The sequence below is a fragment of the Leucopleurus acutus genome, assembly GCF_964270905.1.
Source record: "Leucopleurus acutus genome assembly, chromosome: X".
In the NCBI taxonomy this organism is placed as follows: Eukaryota; Metazoa; Chordata; class Mammalia; order Artiodactyla; family Delphinidae; genus Leucopleurus; species Leucopleurus acutus.
The window spans coordinates 93,572,929-93,594,741 of record NC_139148.1 but is presented as its reverse complement, the minus strand read 5'-3'; the positions used below and the strand labels follow the sequence as shown (position 1 = coordinate 93,594,741).

At 43.9% G+C, this 21,813-nt stretch overlaps 1 protein-coding gene across 1 annotated transcript in view; it reads right to left on the bottom strand.

Annotated features, from left to right (window-relative positions):
- The window catches only part of FRMPD3 (FERM and PDZ domain containing 3), a gene marked incomplete at both ends in the record, with an annotated part of 44,198 nt that overhangs the window by 5,541 nt on the left and 16,844 nt on the right, over window positions 1-21,813 (bottom strand). Inside the window, one exon of the mRNA XM_082864625.1 lies at window positions 17,617-17,761. Coding sequence (XP_082720751.1) covers window positions 17,617-17,761 — 145 coding nt within the window. The remainder of the gene's footprint in view (window positions 1-17,616; window positions 17,762-21,813) is intronic.

Sequence of the window (21,813 nt, the reverse complement as noted above, 5' to 3'; positions counted from 1 at the left end):
TGGGCTGCTAATAGCCCCATCACCTGTGAAATGGGAAAAGGCATGGGCTGGGGTGGGGGTGAACACCTTGGTATCTGGGCACAGCTGGACTCTTACATGGGTATGTCTGGTCTGAGAGTCAGCTGTAGGGTGAGGTTTGTTTTATGTCCCCCCTGGAACTGTCCCTGTCTCAAACCCCAATCTACTCAGAATCTGAACCACCCCCAGTGCTCTGTTACACTCGTGTTATGCTGGATCTCTTGAGGCAGAAGGAAATGAATCTGACAGGTTAGGAGTGGTTCAGTGGGCAAGTGTAAAATAGGCTAGTACAATCCCAAGAGTGTGTATTTCAAAGAGGATTTTCGATGGAGGGACCCTAAAAGAATAGAGCTCTACTAGTAAAATTCAGTGTATCTGAATGTGTAAAGCATATGAGGGATACGCTGGGATGTGGGAGGAGGGTAGGGGGAGCATTTTTGTCAACTCCTCAAATCATAGCACTTCTCTGTATTCATACAGGGCTAGGCTGCCTGCTCTATGTACATGTGGCAAAATGTTCTAGTCAAAAGTTTTTAACGATGGTGTGTGCATCTGAGAATTATCCATAGCAAATGCTTTCTTTCTGGTTTCTCTCTTTTAGTCTGTTTTGGGGACCCCTTCCCATGTTATCTGTGAGAATATACTCAGACAATGCCAATTAATTCCCTTTGCTATCAGCAGACAGACAGATGGCAGGCATTAACTTAGGCTAAGGTCATAAACATGATCCTGTTTAATCCTCACAACAACCCAGTGAGGTAGGTGCTATCATTATCCCCATTTTACAGACAAAGAAACTGATCCATTCGTTTTGTGACTTACACAAGGTCACATGAGTTGTGAATGGCAGTATGGATTCTTCTTTATTTTTTTCTTGGCCGTGCCACGTGGCTTGTGGGGTCTTACTTTCTCGACCAGGGATTGAACCTGCGCCCTTGGCAGTGAAAGCACAGAGTCGTAACCACTGGACCACCAGGGAATGCCCTGGCAGTCTGGATTTGAGCCCAGGTTTGAGGGTCCACAAAGCCCATGTTTCTTTTTTTTCTTAAACATCTTTATTGGAGTATAATTGCTTTACAGTGGTTAGTTTCTGCTTTATAACAAAGTGAATCAGTTATAAATATACATATGTCCCCATATCTCTTCCCTCTTGCGTCTCCCTCCCTCCCACCCTCCCGATCCCACCCCTCTAGGTGGTCACAAAGCACCGAGCTGATCTCCCTGTGCTATGCGGCCGCTTCCCACTAGCTATCTATTTTAAGTTTGGTAGTGTATATATGTCCATGCCACTCTCTCACTTTGTCACAGCTTACCCCTCCCCCTCCCCATATACTCAAGTCCATTCTCCAGTAGGTCTGTGTCTTTACTCCTGTCCTGCCCTTAGGTTCTTCATGACCTTTTTTTTTTTTTTTTTAGATTCCATATACATGTGTTAGCATACGGTATTTGTCTTTCTCTTTCTGACTTACTTCACTCTGTATGACAGACTCTAGGTCCATCCACCTCACTACAAATAACTCAATTTCGTTTCTTTTTATGCAAAGCCCATATTTTTTAACCATTACCCTATAGTTCATCATGATTCTTAAGATGCTGGGAAAAAAAAAATCTCAAATGCCCTTCAAATTCCAGCTGGACAGGGTCAATGTGTCAGTGTTGCTTTTTATTAGTGCTTACAGTCATCACAAAAGCATGGTGCCGTCACTTAACAATGGAGCCGTGAAATACATGAAGCAAAACCTGACTGAATTGAAAGGAGAAATACACAACTCAACTGCAATAGTTGGAGACTTCAATACCCTACTTTCAATAATGGATAGAACAACTAGGCAGAAGATCAACAAGGAAATAGAGGACCTGAACAGCACTATAAACCAACTAGACCTAATAGAAATCTATAGAGAAAGGGGGAAGATGGCGGAAGAGTAAGACGCGGAGACCACCTTCCTCCCCACAGATACATCAGAAATACATCTACACGTGGAACAACTCCTACAGAACACCTACTGAACGCTGGCAGAAGACCTCAGACCTCCCAAAAGGCAAGAAACCCCCCAAGTACCTGGGTAGGGCAAAAGAAAAAAGAATAAACAGAGACAGAAGGATAGGGACGGGACCTGCACCAGTGGGAGGGAGCTGTGAAGGAGGAAAGGTTTCCACACACTAGGAAGCCCCTTTGCAGGTGGAGACTGCAGGTGGCGGAGGGGGGAAGCTTCGGAGCCACCAAGGAGAGCGCACCAACAGGGGTGCGGAGGGCAAAGCGGACAGATTTCCGCACAGAGGATCGGTGCCGACCGGCACTCACCAACTCAAGAGGCTTGTCTGCTCACCCGCCGGGACGGGTGGGGGCTGGGAGCTGAGGCTCGGGCTTCGGAGGTCGGATCCCAGGGAGAGGACTGGGGTTGGTTGCGCGAACACAGCCTGCAGGGGGTTGGCGCACCATGGCTAGCCGGGAGGGAGTCCGGGGAAAAGTCTGGACCTGCTGAAGAGGCAAGAGACTTTTCCTTTCCTCTTTGTTTCCTGGTGCACGAGGAGAGGGTATTAAGAGCACTGCTTAAAGGAGCTCCAGAGACGGGCGCGAGCCGCGGCTAACAGCGCGGACCCCAGAGACGGGCATGAGACGCTAAGGCTGCTGTTGCCGCCACCAAGAAGCCTCTGTGCGAGCACAGGTCACTATCCACACCCCCCTTCCAGGGAGCCTGTGCGGCCCGCCACTGCCAGGGTCCCGGGATCCAGGGACAACTCCCCTGGGAGAACGCACGGCATGCCTCAGGCTGGTGCAGTGTCATGCTGGCCTTTGCTGCCGCAGGCTTGCCCCACACTCTGTGCCCCTCCCTCCCCCCCGGCCTGAGTGAGCCAGAGCCCCCGAATCAGCGGCTCCTTTAACCCCATCCTGTCTGAGTGTAGAACAGACGCCCTCTGGCGACCTACACGCAGAGGCAGGGCCAAAGCCAAAGCTGAACCCCAGGAGCTGTGCGAACAAAGAAGAGAAAGGGAAACCTCTCCCAGCAGCCGCAGGAGCAGGGGATTAAAGCTCCACGATCAACTTGATGAACCCTGCATCTGTGGAATACATGAATAGACAACGAATCATCCCAAATTAAGGAGGTGGACTTTGAGAGCAAGATTTATTATTTTTTCCCCTTTTCCTCTTTTTGTGAGTGTGTATGTGTATGATTCTGTGGGAGATTTTGTCTGTATAGCTTTGCTTTCACCATTTGTCCTAGGGTTCTATCTGTCTGGTTTTTTTTAATTAAAAAATATTTTTTCTTAATAATTATTTTTTATTTTAATAACTTTATTTTATTTTACCTTACTTTATTTTATTTTCTTTTATCCCCTTTCTTCCTTCCTTCCTTTTTTTCCTTTTTTTTTTTGAAGTACGCGGGCCTGTCACTGTTATGACCTCTCCCGTTGTGGAGTACAGGCTCCAGACGTGCAGGCTCAGTGGCCATGGCTCACAGGCCCAGCCACTCCACGCCATGTGGGATCTTCCCGGACCGGGGCATGAACCCGTGTCCCCTGCATCGGCAGGCGGACTCTCAACCACTGCGCCACCAGGGAAGCCCTCTTTCATTCTTTCTTTCTTTTTTTCTACTTTTTCTCCTTTTATTCTGAGCCGTGTGGATGAAAGGCTCTTGGTGCTCCAGCCAGGAGTCAGTGCTGTGCCTCTGAGGTGGGAGAGCCAACTTCAGGACACTGGTCCACAAGAGACATCCCAGCTCCACGTAATATCAAATGGCGAAAATCTCCCAGAGATCTCCATCTCAACACCAACACCCAGCTTCACTCAACAACCAGCAAGCTACAGTGCTGGACACCCTATGCCAAACAACTAGCAAGACAGGAACACAACCCAACCCATTATCAGAGAGGCTGCCTAAAATCATAATAAGGCCACAGACACCCCAAAACACATGACCAGACGTGGACCTGCCCACCAGAAAGATAAGATCCAGCCTCATCCACCAGAACACAGGCACTAGTCCCCTCCACCAGGAAGCCTACACAAATCACTGAACCAACGTTAGCCACTGGGGACAGACACCAAAAACAATGGGAACTTCGAAGCTGCAGCCTGCAAAAAGGAGACTGCAAATACAGTAAGATAAGCAAAATGAGAAGAAAAACACATAGCAGATGAAGGAGAAAGATAAAAACCCACCAGACCTAAAAATGAAGATGGAATACACTAATGATGAAGGAGAAAGATAAAAACCCACCAGACCTAAAAATGAAGAGGAAATAGGCAGTCTACCTGAAAACGAATTCAGAGTAATGATAGTAAAGATGATCCAAAATCTTGGAAATAGAATAGAGAAAATGCAAGAAACATTTAACAAGGACCTAGAAGGACTAAAGATGAAACAAGCAACGATGAACAACACAATAAATGAAATTAAAAATACTCTAGAAGGGATCAATAGCAGAATAACTGAGGCAAAAGAACAGATAAGTGACCTGGAAGATAAAATAGTGGAAATAACTACTGCAGAGCAGAATAAAGAAAAAAGAATGAAAAGAACTGAGGACAGTCTCAGAGACCTTTGGGAGAACATTAAACGCACCAACATTCAAATTATAGGGGTTCCAGAAGAAGAAGAGAAAAAGAAAGGGACTGAGAAAATATTTGAAGAGATTATAGTTGAAAACTTCCCTAATATGGGAAAGGAAATAGTTAAGTCCAGGAAGCACAGAGAGTCCCATACAGGATAAATCCAAGGAGAAACACACCAAGACACATATTAATCAAACTGTCAAAAATTAAACACAAAGAAAACATATGAAAAGCAGCAAGGGAAAAACAACAAATAACACACAAGGGAATCCCCATAAGGTTAACAGCTGATCTTTAAGCAGAAACTCTGCAAGCCAGAAGGGAGTGGCAGGACATATTTAAAGTGATGAAGGAGAAAAACCTACAACCAAGATTACTCTACCCAGCAAGGATCTCATTCAGATTTGATGGAGAAACTAAAACCTTTACAGACAAGCAAAAGCTGAGAGAGTTCAGCACCACCAAAACAGCTTTAAAACAAATGCTAAAGGATCTTCTCTAGGCAAGAAACACAAGAGAAGGAAAAGACCTACAATAACAAACCCAAAACAATTAAGAAAATAGGAATAGGAAAATTAATTACCTTAAATGTAAATGGATTAAATGCTCCAACCAAAAGACACAGAATGGCGGAATGGATACAAAAACAAGACCCATATATATGCTGTCTACAAGAGACGCACTTCAGACCTAGAGACACATACAAACTGAAAGTGAGGGGATGGACAAAGATATTCCATGCAAATGGAAACCAAAAGAAAGCTGGAGTAGCAATTCTCATATCAGACAAAATAGACTTTAAAATAAAGACTATTAGAAGAGACAAAGAAGGACACTACATAATGATAAAAAGATCGATCCAAGAAGAAGATATAACAATTGTAAATATTTATGCACCTAACATAGGAGCACCTCAATACATAAGGCAAATACTAACAGCCATAAAAGGGGAAATCGAGAGTAACACATTCATAGTAGGAGACTTTAACACCCCACTTTCGTTAATGGACATATCATCCAAAATGAAAATAAATAAGGAAACACAAGCTTTCACTGATACGTTAAACAAGATGGATTTCATTGATATTTATAGGACATTCCATCCAAAAACAACAGAATACACATTTTTCTCAAGTGCTCATGGAACATTCCCCAGGATAGATCATATCTTGGGTCACAAATCAAGCCTTGGTAAATTTAAGAAAACTGAAATTGTATCAAGTATCTTTTCCGACCACAACACTCTGAGACTAGATATCAATTACATGAAAAGGTCTGAAAAATATACAAACACATGGAGGCTAAACAATACACTACTTAATAACGAAGTGATCACTGAAGAAATCAAAGAGGAAATGAAAAAACACCTAGAAACAAATGACAATGGAGACACAATGACCCAAAACCTATGGGATGCAGCAAAAGCAGTTCTAAGAGGGAAGTTTATAGCAATACAATCCCATCTTAAGAAACAGGAAACATCTCGAATAAACAACCTAACCTTGCACCTAAAGCAATTAGAGAAAGAAGAACAAAAAAACCCCCAAAGTTAGCAGAAGAAAAGATATCATAAAATTCAGATCAGAAATAAATGAAAAAGAAATGAAGGAAACAATAGCAATGGTCAATAAAACTAAAAGCTGGTTCTTTGTGAAGATAAACAAAATTGATAAACCATTAGCCAGACTCATCAAGAAAAAAAGGGAGAAGACTCAAATCAATAGAATTAGAAATGAAAAAGAAGTAACAAGTGACCCTGCAGAAATACAAAAGATCATGAGAGATTACTACAAGCAACTCTATGCCAATAAAATGGACAACCTGGAAGAAATGGACAAATTCTTAGAAATACACAACCTGCCAAGACTGAATCAGGAAGAAATAGAAAATATGATCAGACCAATCACAAGCACTGAAATTGAAACTGTGAATAAAAATCTTCCAACAAACAAAAGTCCAGGACCAGATGGCTTCACAGGCAAATTCTATCAAACATTTAGAGAAGAGCTAACACCTATCCTTCTCAAACTCTTCCAAATATAGCAGAGGGAGGAACACTCCCAAACTCATTCTACGCGGCCACCATCACCCTGATACCAAAACCAGACAAGGATGTCACAAAGAAAGAAAACTACAGGCCAATATCACTGATGAGCATAGATGCAAAAAACCTCAACAAAATACTAGCAAACAGAATCCAACAGCACATTAAATGGATCATACACCATGATGAAGTGGGGTTTATTCCAGGAATGCAAGGATTCTTCAATATACGCAAATCAATCAAGGTGATACACCATATTAACAAATTGAAGGCGAAAAACCATATGGTCATCTCAATAGATGCAGAGAAAGCTTTCAACAAAATTCAACACCCATTTATGATAAAAACCCTCCAGAAAGTAGGCATAGAGGGAACTTTCCTCAACATAATAAAGCCCATATATGAGAAACCCAAAGCCAACATCGTCCTCAATGGTGAAAAACTGAAAGCATTTCCAACTAAGATCGGGAACAAGACAAGGTTGCCCACTCTCACCACTCTTATTCAACATAGTTTTGGAAGTTTTAGCCATACAATCATAGAAGAAAAGGAAATAAAAGGAATCCAGATCGGAAAAGAAGAAGTAAAGCTGTCACTGTTTGCAGATGACATGATACTATACATAGAGAATCCTAAAGAAGCTACCAGAAAACTACTAGAGCTAATCAATGAATTCGGTAAAGTAGCAGGATACAAAATTAATGCACAGAAATCTCTGGCATTCCTACACACTAATGATGAAAAATCTGAAAGTGAAATCAAGAAAACACTCCCATTTACCACTGCAACAAAAAGAATAAAATATCTAGGAATAAACCTACCTAAGGAGACGAAAGACCTGTATGCAGAAAATTATAAGACACTGATGAAAGAAATGAAGGATGATACAAATAGATGGAGAGATATACCATGTTCTTAGATTGGAAGAATCAACATTGTGAAAATGACTCTACTACCCAAAGCAATCTACAGATTCAATGAAATCCCTATCAAGCTACCACTGGCATTTTTCACAGAACTAGAACAAAAAATTTCACAATTTGTATGGAAACACAAAAGACCCCGAATAGCCAAAGTAATCTTGAAAATGAAAAACGGAGCTGGAGGAATCAGACTCCCTGACTTCAGACTATACTACAAAGCTACAGTAATCAAGACAGTATGGTACTGGCACAAAAACAGAAAGATAGGTCAATGGACAGGATAGAAAGCCCAGAGATAAACCCACGCACATATGGTCATCTTATCTTTGATAAAGGAGGCAGGAATGTACAGTGGAGAAAGGACAGCCTCTTCAATAAGTGGTGCTGGGAAAACTGGACAGGTACATGTAAAAGTATGAGATTAGATCACTCCCTAACACCATACACAAAAATAAGCTCAAAATGGATTAAAGACCTAAATATAAGGCCAGACACTATAAAACTCTTAGAGGAAAACACAGGCAGAACACTCTATGACATAAATTACAGCAAGATCCTTTTTGACCCACCTCCTAGAGAAATGGAAATAAAAACAAAAGTAAACAAATGGGACCTAATGAAAATTCAAAGCTTTTGCACAGCAAAGGAAACCATAAACAAGACCAAAAGACAACCCTCAGAATGGGAGAAAATATTTGCAAATGAAGCAATTGACAAAGGATTAATCTCCAAAATTTACAAGTAGCTCATGCACCTCAATAACAAAAAAACAAACAACCCAATCCAAAAATGGGCAGAAGACCTAAATAGACATTTCTCCAAAGAAGATATAGACTGCCAACAAACACATGAAAGAATGCTCAACATCATTAATCACTAGAGAAATGCAAATCAAAACTACAATGAGATATCATCTCACACCGGTCAGAATGGCCATCATCAAAAAATCTACAAACAATAAATGCTGGAGGGGGTGTGGAGAAACGGGAACACTCTTGCACTGTTGGTGGGAATGTAAATTGATACAGCCACTATGGAGAACAGTATGGAGGTTCCTTAAAAATCTACAAATAGAACTACCATACAACCCAGCAATCCCACTATTGGGCATATACCCTGAGAAAACCATAATTCAAAAAGAGTCATGTACCACAATGTTAATTGCAGCTCTATTTACAATAGCCAGGAGATGGAAACAACCTAAGTGTGCATCATCGGATGAATGGATAAAGAAGATGTGGCACATATATACAATGGAATATTACTCAGCCATATAAAGAAACGAAATTGAGCTATTTGTAATGAGGTGGATGGAACTAAAGTCTGTCATACAGAGTGAAGTAAGTCAGAAAGAGAAAGACAAATACCGTATGCTAACACATATTATGGAATTTAAGAAAAAAAAATGTCATGAAGAACCTAGGGATAAGACAGGAATAAAGACACAGACGTACTAGAGAATGGACTTGAGGATATGGGGAGGGGGAAGGGTAAGCTGTGACAAAGTGAGAGAGAGGCATGGACATATATACACTATGAAACGTAAATTAGATAGCTAGTGGGAAGTGGCCGCATAGCACAGGGAGATCAGCTCTGTGCTTTGTGACCACCTAGAGGGGTGGGATAGGGAGGGTGGGAGGGAGGGAGACGCAAGAGGGAGGAGATATGGGAACATATGTATATGTATAACTGATTCACTTTGTTATAAAGCAGAAACTAACACACCATTGTAAAGCTATTATACTCCAATAAAGATGTAGAAAAAAAAGAGAAATCTATAGAATATGTCACCTAACAGTAGCAGAATATACATTCTGCTTAAGTACACCTGAAATGTTCTCCAGGACAGACCATATGTTAGGTCATAAAATAGACCTCAATGAATTTAAAAGGAATGTAATCATATAAAGTATGTTTTTTGAGCACAACCGAATTAAATTAGAAATTAATAACAGAAGGAAATTTGCGAAATTCATATATGCGTGGAAATTAAATAAAACATTCCTAAATAACCAATGGGTCAAAAGAGGAATCAAAGGAAATTCGAAAATACTTGGACATGAATGAAAATGAAGACAGTATATGAAAACTTATGAGATCTAACTAATGTAGGGTTTAGAGGGAAATTTATAAACACCTATATTTAAAAAAGAAGAAGGATTTCACATCAATTACCTGACCTTCCACCTTACAAAACTTGAAAAAGAAGAGCGAACTATGGGAATTCCCTGGTGGTCCAGTGCTTAGGGCTCGACGCTCTCAGTGCTGTGGCTCAGGTGCAGTCCCTGGTCAGGGAACTAAGATCCTGCAAGCCACACAGCGCAGCCAAAAACAAAACAAAACAAAACAAAGCAAACAAAAAAACAAACTAAACCTAAAACAAAGCAAGCAGAAGGAAATAAATAATAAAGTATAGAGGATACAAAAATGGAGAAAAATAAATGAAACTAAAAGTTGGTTCTTTGAAAAGATCAATAATAATAACAAACCTTTAGCTGTACAGACCAGGCAAAAAAGAGAAGATTCAAATTACTAAAATCAGGAATGAAAGAAGGGACATCACTGCTGACTCTACAGGTATGGAATCATTTATAAGGTGAATATTTTGAATAAGCTTATGCCAACAAATTAGATAACCTGAGATAAAATGGACAAATTCCTAGAAATATACAAATTACCAAAACTGACTTAAGAAGACAGAAAGTCTGAATAGGCCAATAACAGGAAGATAAACTGAATTAGTAATTAACTCTCCCCAAATCAATCAATCAAGTCAGTCAGTCAGTCAGTCAGTCAGTCTGTCAGTCCAGGCCCAAATGGCTTCACTGGTGAATTTTGTCAAATGCTCAAAGAAGCATTTATAGTAATTTTTCAAAAACCCTTCCAAGAAATAGAAAAGGAAGGGATACTTCTCAACTCATTTTGTGATGCCAATATTACCTTGCTACCATAACCAGACAAAGACATCACAAGAAAACTACAGACCAATATTTCTTATGAATTTAGATACAAAATATAGATCTCAACAAAATACTAGCAATCTGAATCCAGAAACATATACCAAGAATTATACACCACGACCAAGTGGGATTTACTGCAGGAATGCAAGGTTGATTTAACATCCAAAAATCAATTAATATAATACACTACGTTAATAGAACAGAGGACAAAAGCCACATGATCATCTCAATAGACACAGAAAAATCACTTGACAAAGTCCAACACCTTTCATGACAAAACTCGACAAAATAAAAGGGAACTTCCTCCACACGATAAAGGTTAACTATAAAAAACCAAAGCTGGGCTTCCCTGGTGGTGCAGTGGTTAAGAATCCACCTGCCAATGCAGGGGACATGGGTTCAAGCCCTTGTCCGGGAAGATCCCACATGCTGCAGAGCAACTAAGCCCGTGTGCCACAACTACTGAGCCTGTGCTCTAGAGCCTGCAAGCCACAACTATTGAACCCGTGTGCCACAACTACTGAAGCCCATGTGCCTAGAGACCGTGCTCCGCAACAAGAGAAGCCACCACAATGAGAAGCCTGCGCACCTCAATGAAGAGTAGCCCCTGCTCAACGCAACTAGAGAAAGCCCGTGCACAGCAATGAAGACCCAACACAGCCATAAATAAATAAACAAACAAATAAATAAATAAAAACAAAGCTTAACATCATACTTGATGGTGAAAGACTGAAAGCTTTCCCCCTAAAATAAGGAAAAGTCCAGGATTTCCATTTTCACCACTTCTATTCAACACCATACTTGGATTTCTAGCCAGGACAATTAGACAGTAAAATGAAATACAGTCATCCAGACTGGAAAGGAAGAAGTAAAACTATCTCTATTTGTAGATGACATGATCTTATATAAAGAAAAATCCCAAGGAATCCACTAATAAGCTATTAGAGCTAATAATCTCAGCAAGGTTACATACAGGATAAAAGCTTAATATACAAAAATCAATTGTATTTTTATGCACTAGCAAGAAACAATCTAATTGTAAAATTAGGAAACAATTCTATTTATAATAGCATCAAAAAGAATAAAATACTTAGGTATAAATTTAATAAAAGAAGTACAAGACTTGTATACTGGAAACTACAAAACATTTGTGAAAGAAATTTGAAGAAGATTTAAATAAATGGAAAGACTCTATGTTCATGGACTGGAGGACTTAATATGGCTAAGATGGCAATACTTCCCAAATTGATCTACAGATTCAACACAGTCCCTATCAGAATCCCAGCTGACTTTGTAGAAACTGATAAGGTAATTCAAAATTTCACATGGAATCACAAGAGACCCAGAATAACCAAAACAATCTTAAAAAGAAGAACAAAGCAGGAGGACTCATACGTCCCAATTTTAAAACTTAACTACGAAGCAATGGTAATCAAAACTGTGGTACTGGCATAAGACTTAGACATTATAGGTTATATGGAATAGAACTGAGAGTCCAGAAATAAACTCTCTTTTATGGTCAAATAGCCCAATTTAAAAATGAGCAAAGGATTTGAATAGATATTTCACAAAAAAAGATATGCAAATAACCGATAAGCACACAAAAAGATGCTCAACATCACTAATTATTATGGAAATGCAAATCAAAACTACAGTGAGATACCACTTCACATCCGCTACAATGGATATAATAAAAAAGATGAACAATACAAGTGTTGGCGAGGATATGTTGAAATTGTAACCCTCCAACATTTCTGATGGGAATGTAAAATGATGCAGTCACTTTGGAAAACAGTTTGCAGTTTCTCAAAATTAAACATAGAACAGCAATCTTACTCCTAGATATAAATACCCAGTAGGAATGAAAAAATGTGTCCCTACAAAAACTTGTACATCAATGTTTATAACATCATTATTCATAACAGCCAAAAGGTGGAAACAACCCGAATGTCCATCAGCTGATGAATGGATAAACAAAATGTGGTCTATCCATACAAAGGAATATTATTAGTCAACAAAAAGAAATGAAGTACTGATACATGCTGCAACATGGATGACCCTTGAAAATGTTATGCTAAGTGAAAAAACCAAGCTACAAAAAGACCATATATTATATAATTCCATTTATACAAAATGTCCAGAATAGGCAAAGCTATAGAGACAGAAAAGTCAATTAGTGGTTGCTTAGGGCTGGGTGGGGGAATGGGAATGAGTGCTGATGGGTACAGAGTTTGTTTTAGAAGGGGTGAAAACATTCTAAAACTAAATTGTGGCAAGGGGCTTCCTTGGGGGCACAGTGGATGAGAATCTGCCTGCCAATGCAGGGGACATGGGTTCGAGACCTGATCCGGGATCCCACATGCCACGGAGCAACTAAGCCCGTGCACCACAACTACTGAGCCTGCGCTCTGGAGCCAGCAAGCCACAACTACTGAAGCCCGTGCAACCACAACTACTGAGCCTGCGCTCTGGAGCCAGCAAGCCACAACTACTGAAGCCCGCGCACCTAGAGCCCATGCTCCGCAACAAGAGAAGCCACCACAATGAGAAGCCTGCGCACCGCAATGAAGAGTAGCCCCCGGTCGCCGCAACTAGAGAAAGCCTGCAACCCAACACAGACAAAAATAAACAAACAAATAAATAAACAAATTTATTTTTTTTTAAAATGTGGCAAGGGGCTTCCCTGGTGGCGCAGTGGTTGAGAGTCCGCCTGCCGATGCAGGGGACAGGGTTCGTGCCCCAGTCCGGGAGGATCCCACATGCCGCGGAGCGGCTGGGCCCGTGAGCCATGGCCGCTGAGCCTGCGCGTCCGGAGCCTGTGCTCTGCAACGGGAGAGGTCACAGCAGTGAGAGGCCCATGTACCAAAAAAAAAAAAAAAAAAAAAAAAAAATGTGGCAAGGATTGTACAACCCTGTGAATATATTAAATATACTCAAAAACACTGAGTTGTGAACTTTAAATGGGTGAATTTTATGGCTTAGAAATTATGTCTAAATAAAGTTGTATATTTTTTAAAAAAAAGCACAGCCCTGGGTACATGATGAACCCCCAATCATTATAAAAAGAGCAGAAATGTGCTCTGTACTTGAAAGGACCTTATGGGGTTTATCTCACATGAGCCTGTCAATCCCTCATGAGGCAGGAACTATTATTATCCTCATGATCACACAGCCGGGATATGGCAGAGCAGGGACTGGAACCCAAGTCTTTCTGACTTCAGATCTCAACCCCTGCTGTTTTCCATAAGCCATGTTGCCTCTCTATACAGTCAATGTAACCACATTGAGTGGGTTCAATTTAGATCATAGTGGCTGTATCTAGGGAACTCTGGGTCAGCTGGGGGAGTAGTATGTAATGACCTCTGTGCCTTAGGTAAGAAGTGCTCTAGGGGAGCACTGAGCCAGGAGCACAAACTATCAGTTCAGGAAGTCTCTACCCGCAGGCACTGTCCATGGGTCCTCGCCATGTACCTGTGCTAACTCCCTGTGACACAGCTGAACAATCAGCATAGCCAGCCTGGCAATAAGCTGCCATCAGAGGTGGCTCCCATGGGCGTGTCCAATAAGCAGGTGGTGACTTCTCTCAGACAAGATCTGGAAGTCTAACGGTGGCTTCCCTCCCTGCAAGATGGAAACATCTCCCAACATCAGGTTATCAAGGCCAGGTGATGCGCAGCCTGCCACTCGGTATTGTGATTTGCAGATCCAAGAAGCAGCATGGGGCTGTGTGGAGGAGAAAATGTGCCTGGAAAAGCCCAAACCTCCTCTGGACAGAAGGTTAGAAATGCCAGTAAAGCCAGGTGCGGTAGGCTGATGGCTGGGACAGCATGCCTCTCAGATTGTGAATCTGCTGTAAATTGCTCATCAGCTTTCCCCAAGGGGGATGCCCTAGTCTATCGCTCTGTACTCAGCCACTCGGCAGGCTGACTTGAAAGAAATGCTTGCAAAGAAACAGGACGGTGATCCAAGTAGATCAGCATATATATATATGCTCAAATATATATCTCACACACACACATGCACACACACACACACAGCACGATGTTGACCCAACCAGCTTTCTATTACTTGGCCTTGCTGTATTCTATAGTCCGATGATCATTACTGGTTATAATGACCTAGAAGACTTGGAATACGTTCATGTTCTTTCTGAATCATCATTAAAAAAAAAAGAGTCTGTTATGTTCAGTCTAGCTTTAGCACTCTGCATGTTGTGGAGTTTTAACTTCATGAAAATCAGTAAGCCACACATGGGCTATGTAGTAGCCTTTAACCAATATTCAGTTCACTAGATCAAACTGTTTTCTAACCATGGGAGAAAATGTAGAGTGAGTTCCTCCAACTGTAGTCCCAGTTGGGGCCCCCAAAGCCTTATTTTCCTGGATTTCCCCAGGACACAAGCGAATTCAAGGCTGGAGAGATGGTAGCTGTCTCTGGATTTCCCACCAGCGGTACAGCTGGAGAACTGGTATTTGTCTGAGCCTTTCTCAAGCCCAGGTGTTGTTCTGTTGTGTCAGCTGAATTTCCCCTAAATAAATGCAAATGTACTTACTGCATTGACATTATCCCTTTAATCATCTGTCCGTATTCCCCCACTAGATTGTAAGCTCAGTGAGGGCAAGGACCACGTCTGTTACTCATGGCTCTATCCGCAAGGCCTGGCACATAATGAATAGTCGAGAAATAGTTGTTGGGTGAATAAATGAAATACCTACTGTGGGGAAACTACTGATAAAGCCTAAGAGGTAATCCCTTCCATCCCACTTCCCCATTTTCCTTTTGTTTTCTCGGTCTCAAAGGAGAGGTGATGCTTTCCCTTTTCCACTTGTGGGTTTAACAGCCGTTAAACCTTTTTGGCCCTTTCGGCCCAGCCGGCTGAGCATTGAGTTGGCTAGCTGGCAGCCAGCGGCTGCAGAGGAACGAGAGTAGAGGGCCGGCCAGAGAGACCAGGCCCTGAGTAGGCTGGAGTTTTGGGCCCCGAGGGAAAAGCCCCGCTGAGGTTGGCAAGATTCCTGTTTCCCATAGGCCTTTGCTAAACAACAGGTAGCACTGGGGCTTCTGTTCTGATATGAAAGTGCGGGCCAATGGAGGAAACCCATCTCAACTTTGTACCAGGGACTGATGGCCCCTCACTGTAACCTGGGCAGAGGTCTCCTCAGTGGTGCCGCTTGCTGTCCCCCTTGCCCGTCCTTGGGGCCATGGGATAAGATGTGCATACCAGCCCCCGACAAGCGGAGCTGTGAGGCTCACCCTGTCCCACTGGCCAAGAGCACTGGGTGGCTGCTGTTGAAGCCAGCATCTAACAGTCCCAAATGCCACACATCTGGGCCCCAAGCGTGGACTCAGGGCCTTGGGGAAGTGAAGCACTGCAAACAGCAGGGACACCACCGTGGTCCCTGTGGCTCCTGTACGGACACAGAGGCCTTGTGCTAGAGGCAGCCTGAGCCCCCGTCACTCTGCAGGCCCAAGGGGGCTCTCAGGAATCAGGGAGGGGCTCTAAAGCCATGCCTGGCATTTCTAGAAGTCTCCTTTCCAGGCTGCAACACCTCCAAGAGAAATCGATTTGCCTTCGGAACAGCTTCCCTTTTCCCTTTCTCCCTCTCTATCCTGCTCAGTAAGAGGTATCATTGGGTGTGATGACAGAGAGGGAGACCACAGGGGACACTGACAAAGCTAATGCCGGCCTTGCTTTCCTCTGGCCATCTGAGATTTGATAGTACAGATGGCCACCCGCTTCAGAGCTATTCACCTGGAGGCGTGTGGCAGCTCAGCCCCTGGGCTCCTTCTATTCTAAGTCAGTTCCTTTGCTTCTCTACGTGAAGCCTCCTTCATATGCTTTGAGGCCACCTATCCTTTCCCACACCTGTGGTGGGATTCTAATTCTTGTGGTGGGAATTCTAATTCCTGTGGTGTGATTCTAATTCCTGTGGTGGGAATTCTAATTCCTGTGGACGTGATGAGATGTAAACGTGGGCCTGTCACGACGTTCGTGATGAAGAGATCATGAGGTGAGAGGGTGGGTGTAGGTACACGGCCCACGGGGTGCTGGTCATCCATCAGGAGTGTTTCTAGGGGCTTCCCTGGCGGTCCAGTGGTTAGGACTCCGCGCTTCCACTGCAGGGGGCCCTGCAGGTTCGATCCCTGGTCGGGGAACTAAGATCTTGCAAGCTGTGCAGCATGGCCCCCCACCACCAAAAAAAAAAAAGGAGTGTTTCTACTCTCAAACTCCTCGCTCTAGATCACATGGGACCACGCCGTAAACCAAGACAGCTTTGAAGAGAGAAGAAAGAGTCAAGCAGCAAGGCAAGTGGATGGAGCCATCAGCACGTGAGGAGGGTGACTCCCGGGTGGTCAGTCTCAGCTTCCACCCGTGGTGTTTGGGTGCAGGGATGGGGAAAGCCTCGGGTCTAATACGTAGAGTACCTGTTCTTTGGGTCTCCCCCTTCTCCTCCTACTCTGGTTCGGGGCAGCAGCATCTGGACTGGGCCGATTTGTCCTGAGGCCCCTGTTTGTGTCATCACCAGGACAGCCCTGAGGGGTGGCTGTACTGAGCTGCCCAACTGGGAAGCCTTCTGTTTGGGGGCAGCACTTGACCCTGTTTGTTTTCAGTGATCGTCCCCTCCTATCTCCAAGCCTCCTGCTGGATTGCATTCTGGGCCTGCACAGCCTTTCCTATCCCAGCCTTCCATGGCCTCTTACTTCAGGCAGCTCTGTCAATGCCGACTCTGATGGACAAAGAAAGGTTTTAGCTTCAGTTTCCACCTCCACTTTCAACTAAGCCAGAACACCCGTGCATCTCTCTTAGATCACTGTAGCTCTAAAGCTTTGCCTTAGATCCAATGCAATTCTCGAATTGGCTCTATGTATTGCTCGTTTGCTATTTTTATCTCATGTTCCTTGATCAACTAAGACACAAGGTATTGTCACAGGCATCCTTTGTGGGACAGGCCCATCTGAAGGCCAGCTGTCTTTTCCACTGTCTTGTGCCACGTAGGACGCAGTGGTACAGCATGGGCTCCTGGTAAACCAGGCGCTGGCAGAATGGGGTGAGCATTCCATGTCTCCAGGGTCCAAAGGGCCTCTGTTACACTGAAAACCGAGACTCAGCCCTACCTGCCTTGATCATTGGAGGTGGGAGAGGCTGGCTAGCAGGCCTGGAGAAGACCATCTTCCTGGAATCCAGCAGGAGGCGGCAGTACCCCGCAATCAGGCAGGCAAAGTTGGTGGCTTCGGGCCACTCCATCAACAGCACCAGAGGCTGGGGGAGACATGGGAGGAAATGTGAGGACACAGGAAGGAGCGGAGCAGGTGCGTGTCCAACAGAACAACAGCAAAGGCAAGATGACTTGCATAGTTATGAGAACATACTTTCTGAACCCCAAATGAAGGCACATAGCCTGACAAATAATTTCTTCTGATTTGAGAATTCATTTATAGTAAACTCTTACCCAGGTATCAAAACTAAATCACCCTTTAATTACACATTTAATGAACCACTTTTACTGAAAAAGACTAAAATAATATGACATCACATGACTGCTGTGTGGCTGTTTGGGTTTTTTGGGGCTCAGCAGATGTGCAGGCCTGCCGGGAGAGCAGGGCTGAACCTGGGAGTCTAGGCTAGGCTGGGGAACATCCTTGACAGGAAGTTCCTCAAGTGCACAAGCTATCTCTTGCTCATCGCTATAACCCGTTATGGTACCCAGAACAGCCCCCCGGACATGGACACTCTGTGCAACCTGGTTCTCACTGTGTCTTCTGGGCCACAAAGTCTTTACGGTCTGCAGTCCTGCTCAGACCTTCATGCTCTCCCCCCCCGTTTTCCTCTGTTTCCCAAAGTGCTCTCACGATGTTAACTGGTGCTCCTTAAAAGAGTTCCTTGGTCAAATACGTGGTGAAATGTTGAGTTAAACAAAGCTATGCAGATAGTTATACTTATGGGAATTCTCAGATCCTTTAATATATTAACGTGCACTGTGAAACTTCAAGAGGGCTTTAGTATTCCAACTTTTTCCAATTATTTGATGGAACAATCTATTTTCATAGAACATCTCATGGTAGTAGGGTTGCTTTTTCTGTTTTGTCTTGTTTAACCCACGTTGGAAAATACTAGCATACCCTGTTGACTTCTGTTCCTGACCGTAAATCAGTCAAATTAATCTTGGCGTTAGCTAGTTGACTGCTTCAGAGACCTGGCAACGATATACCCCCCAAATCAGTACCTTTTTAAGAAACCTTTCCAATATCTGCATTGTAATTTTATGGTTTGAAAATAAATCTGGGTCAGACTGAAGTCAGCCATGAGAGTATTCTCCCTGCCATAGGGCAGTGGCCTCCAGATAAAGACCACTGAAGACTGGCTGAAGAGGGAGCCATGGGGTCGTGGGGCATCTCGTCTTTTGAGGGTTCCCGGACCAGGCATTAAGAGCTAAAAGAATTAAGAGCAGGGAATGAGTCTCTTCTCTGACTAGTGAGGGGTGAGGAGTGAGGTGAGGGGTGATTAGGGCCCCCACTAGGGTACTGGCAGTAAAAAGGGACATAATGAAGACTTGATGGAACTTGGTCACCAACTAGACTAGCCTTCTTTGGCTGGATCATCACCTTGGGAACAATTCTGAATCCAAACCAGCTCACCTTTTAGCTAAAGTTGTACCAGTTTTCTTTGCTATTTCTCAGGATCCTGACACATAGCTTGAGTTGAATATTTTCAGTTCATATAGACCAGGGGTTGGCAAACTTTTTCTGCAAAGGGCTAGATCGTAAATATTTTAGGCCTTGTGGGACACACGGGCTGTGTTGCAAGACCTCTGCTATTGTAGTGTGAGAAAAGCCATAGATCATCTGTAAGCTAAACAAATGGATGTGACGGTATTCTAAGAAAACTGTTTCCAGAAATAAGCAGTGGCGGGTCAGGTTTGGTTCATGGGCCATAGTTTGCCACCTGATCTAAGAGAAAAGCTTCTTTTCAGTTAAATACAATTGTCTGTATTCATTTTTCACACCTCTCAGCTTGTTTCATTTGTCAACAGTGATCTCCTTGTCCACTGGAAATTCTTCTCTTGGCTTCTGTTTCTGTGAGGTGACACTGTGCTCTGGTTCTATAATCTCTGACCACCTCCATCTCTGTCTCTCTCTTCTTGTGCAACCTCCGCACCCGATGTCCCAGGCTCAGTGCTCAGCCCTCAGTTCTCCACGAGGGCATCAACTTTCACTTTTGAGCTGGGGATCCCAAAGTCACCATCTCTAGTCTATTTCCCCCTTGAACTCTTCCTATCTCAGAGCTCGTACAGTGCTGGGTCTATATCGTACAATCTCGTGCTGGATCGAATCCTCTCTTGAGTTTAATAGTTATTGTTCATCCAATTATACAGCACGCCACGGTAAGGCATTCGGATTCTGCCCCACAGGCAATGAGTTAGCGATGCTCCTATGGAACTCATTCAATACCATCAGGAAAAAAAAGGAACCATCCATACTCAGAAGAGCAATGTCTCCTTTCTCCAGTGAGAAAGGGACCAGGGATGAGATGTTACCTTTGGGTCACCATTTGTAAGGGGCAGAGGGGATGTCTGTACCTCCAGTTAATGCATGCTTCTTAATCACAACAGAATGGTCAACTCTGGGTACAACAAAGTAGAGACAGAAGGGGAATAGAATGGGGGTGGGGGAGAATAAGATGCCCTTCCTTTCTGCCTCACCCCCTACCACCAATGACAGAGGTTTGGGTATGGATAGCTGCTACCGCCATTACTATGAGGTCCCAAGACCTGCTAAGCTGGCCTCCAGAGCGTTCACAGACATCATGGCCGTCCCTGCTGCCACTGCTTTATTTCGGACCCTCAACATCTTCCTCCAAGGCCAAAAACTTCTCAAGGTATATATGAATGGGTCACAAGTGTGCTGAGATCCTGAGCCCCTCGGCTTCTGGGTCCTGTTGCCTCTGGCCACAAGGTGCCTCATCTGTTTATTCCAGTGGGTCGTACAAATTGTGGCATTTTCATGATATGGAAAAGGTGGGAACACACTAACCTCAAGACCTTCAGCAGCCTCCTGATTGGCCTCTCTGCTTCTAGGCTCTACCCACTTCACCTCCATATTGCTGCCTGAGTGTCTTCCTAAAACACAACTCTCACTTAAAATCTTTAATAGCACATCACCTAAAACCCACTGCCTTCCAACATCACACAAAGCCTCTTGTGACCCAACCTATAGCTCCAAGCATATCTCCCACTAACTCTGCCCTCCTCCCGCCACCGTCCCTCACCGTATGCTCCAGCAACACCACCGCATTTACAGGGTGCTAGAGAGGCCTTGTCGTTTTACCCATTCATACCTTAACCTATGTTGTTCCCTCTGACTGAAATGCTCCCGTGCCCCACTCTGTCCACCCAGCAAGCTGCTACGCACTGGCTAGATGGCTCATGGACCACGCGACCCGTTGGGATGTGCAGCTGTGCATCCCAGAATGGGGCCAACGCAGGTCCTGCCCTTGTGGAGTTTATAAACCATCAGGAAATAAGACATAAATGAAGGGAATTTCCTGGTGGTCCAGTGGTTAGGACTCAGCGCTTTCACTGTGGTGGCCTGGGTTCAATCCCTGGTCGGAGAACTGAGATCCCACAAGCCTCGTGGTGTGGCCAAAAAAAACACAAAGACATAAATGAAATAATCACACAGAGGAATATGATTGCAAGGTATGATAAGCACTATGAAGGAAAAGTAGAGAGACCTACCAGAACACAGAATACCCTGGACTGGGGGATGGGTGGATGGGTGGGTGTGAATGTGTGCATGTGTGACTACTTTGGTTTCAGAAGCTGGAGGGAGCTTCTTTGAGGAAATGGCATTGGCTGACAAACAGAATGAGAGACCACTGGACCAAAGCACAGGCTGACTGGCTGACAGACTGATAGACTAGCTGGCTGCAGAGTAGCCTGACTCGCTGATGTCCTTGCTGACGAGCTGTCTGCAGGACAGGCACAATGCCTCCCAGCCTGACATCCTGACTGGTTAGCCGCCTGGCTGGCTGGTCTGCTGGCCGATGGACAGATCGGAGGCTGAGTGCCTAACTGGCTGATGGACTTAACTGTCTGCCTTCAATTTCCCCTCTTCTCTCTTACCCCCAATACAGCCCAATGTCGGTAATAAAACAGCATGAAGGCAAAACCTTGTGCCCAGAGAGGGCAGAACACAGCCCGAACTGGTTCAGCACAGCACATCAGCAGCCTCTCGTCTGCATCCACCCACAGCCCACTGGGTCCCAGCACCGGCCAAATGCAGCTGGCGAAAGGGACACAGAAGCAATTTTTG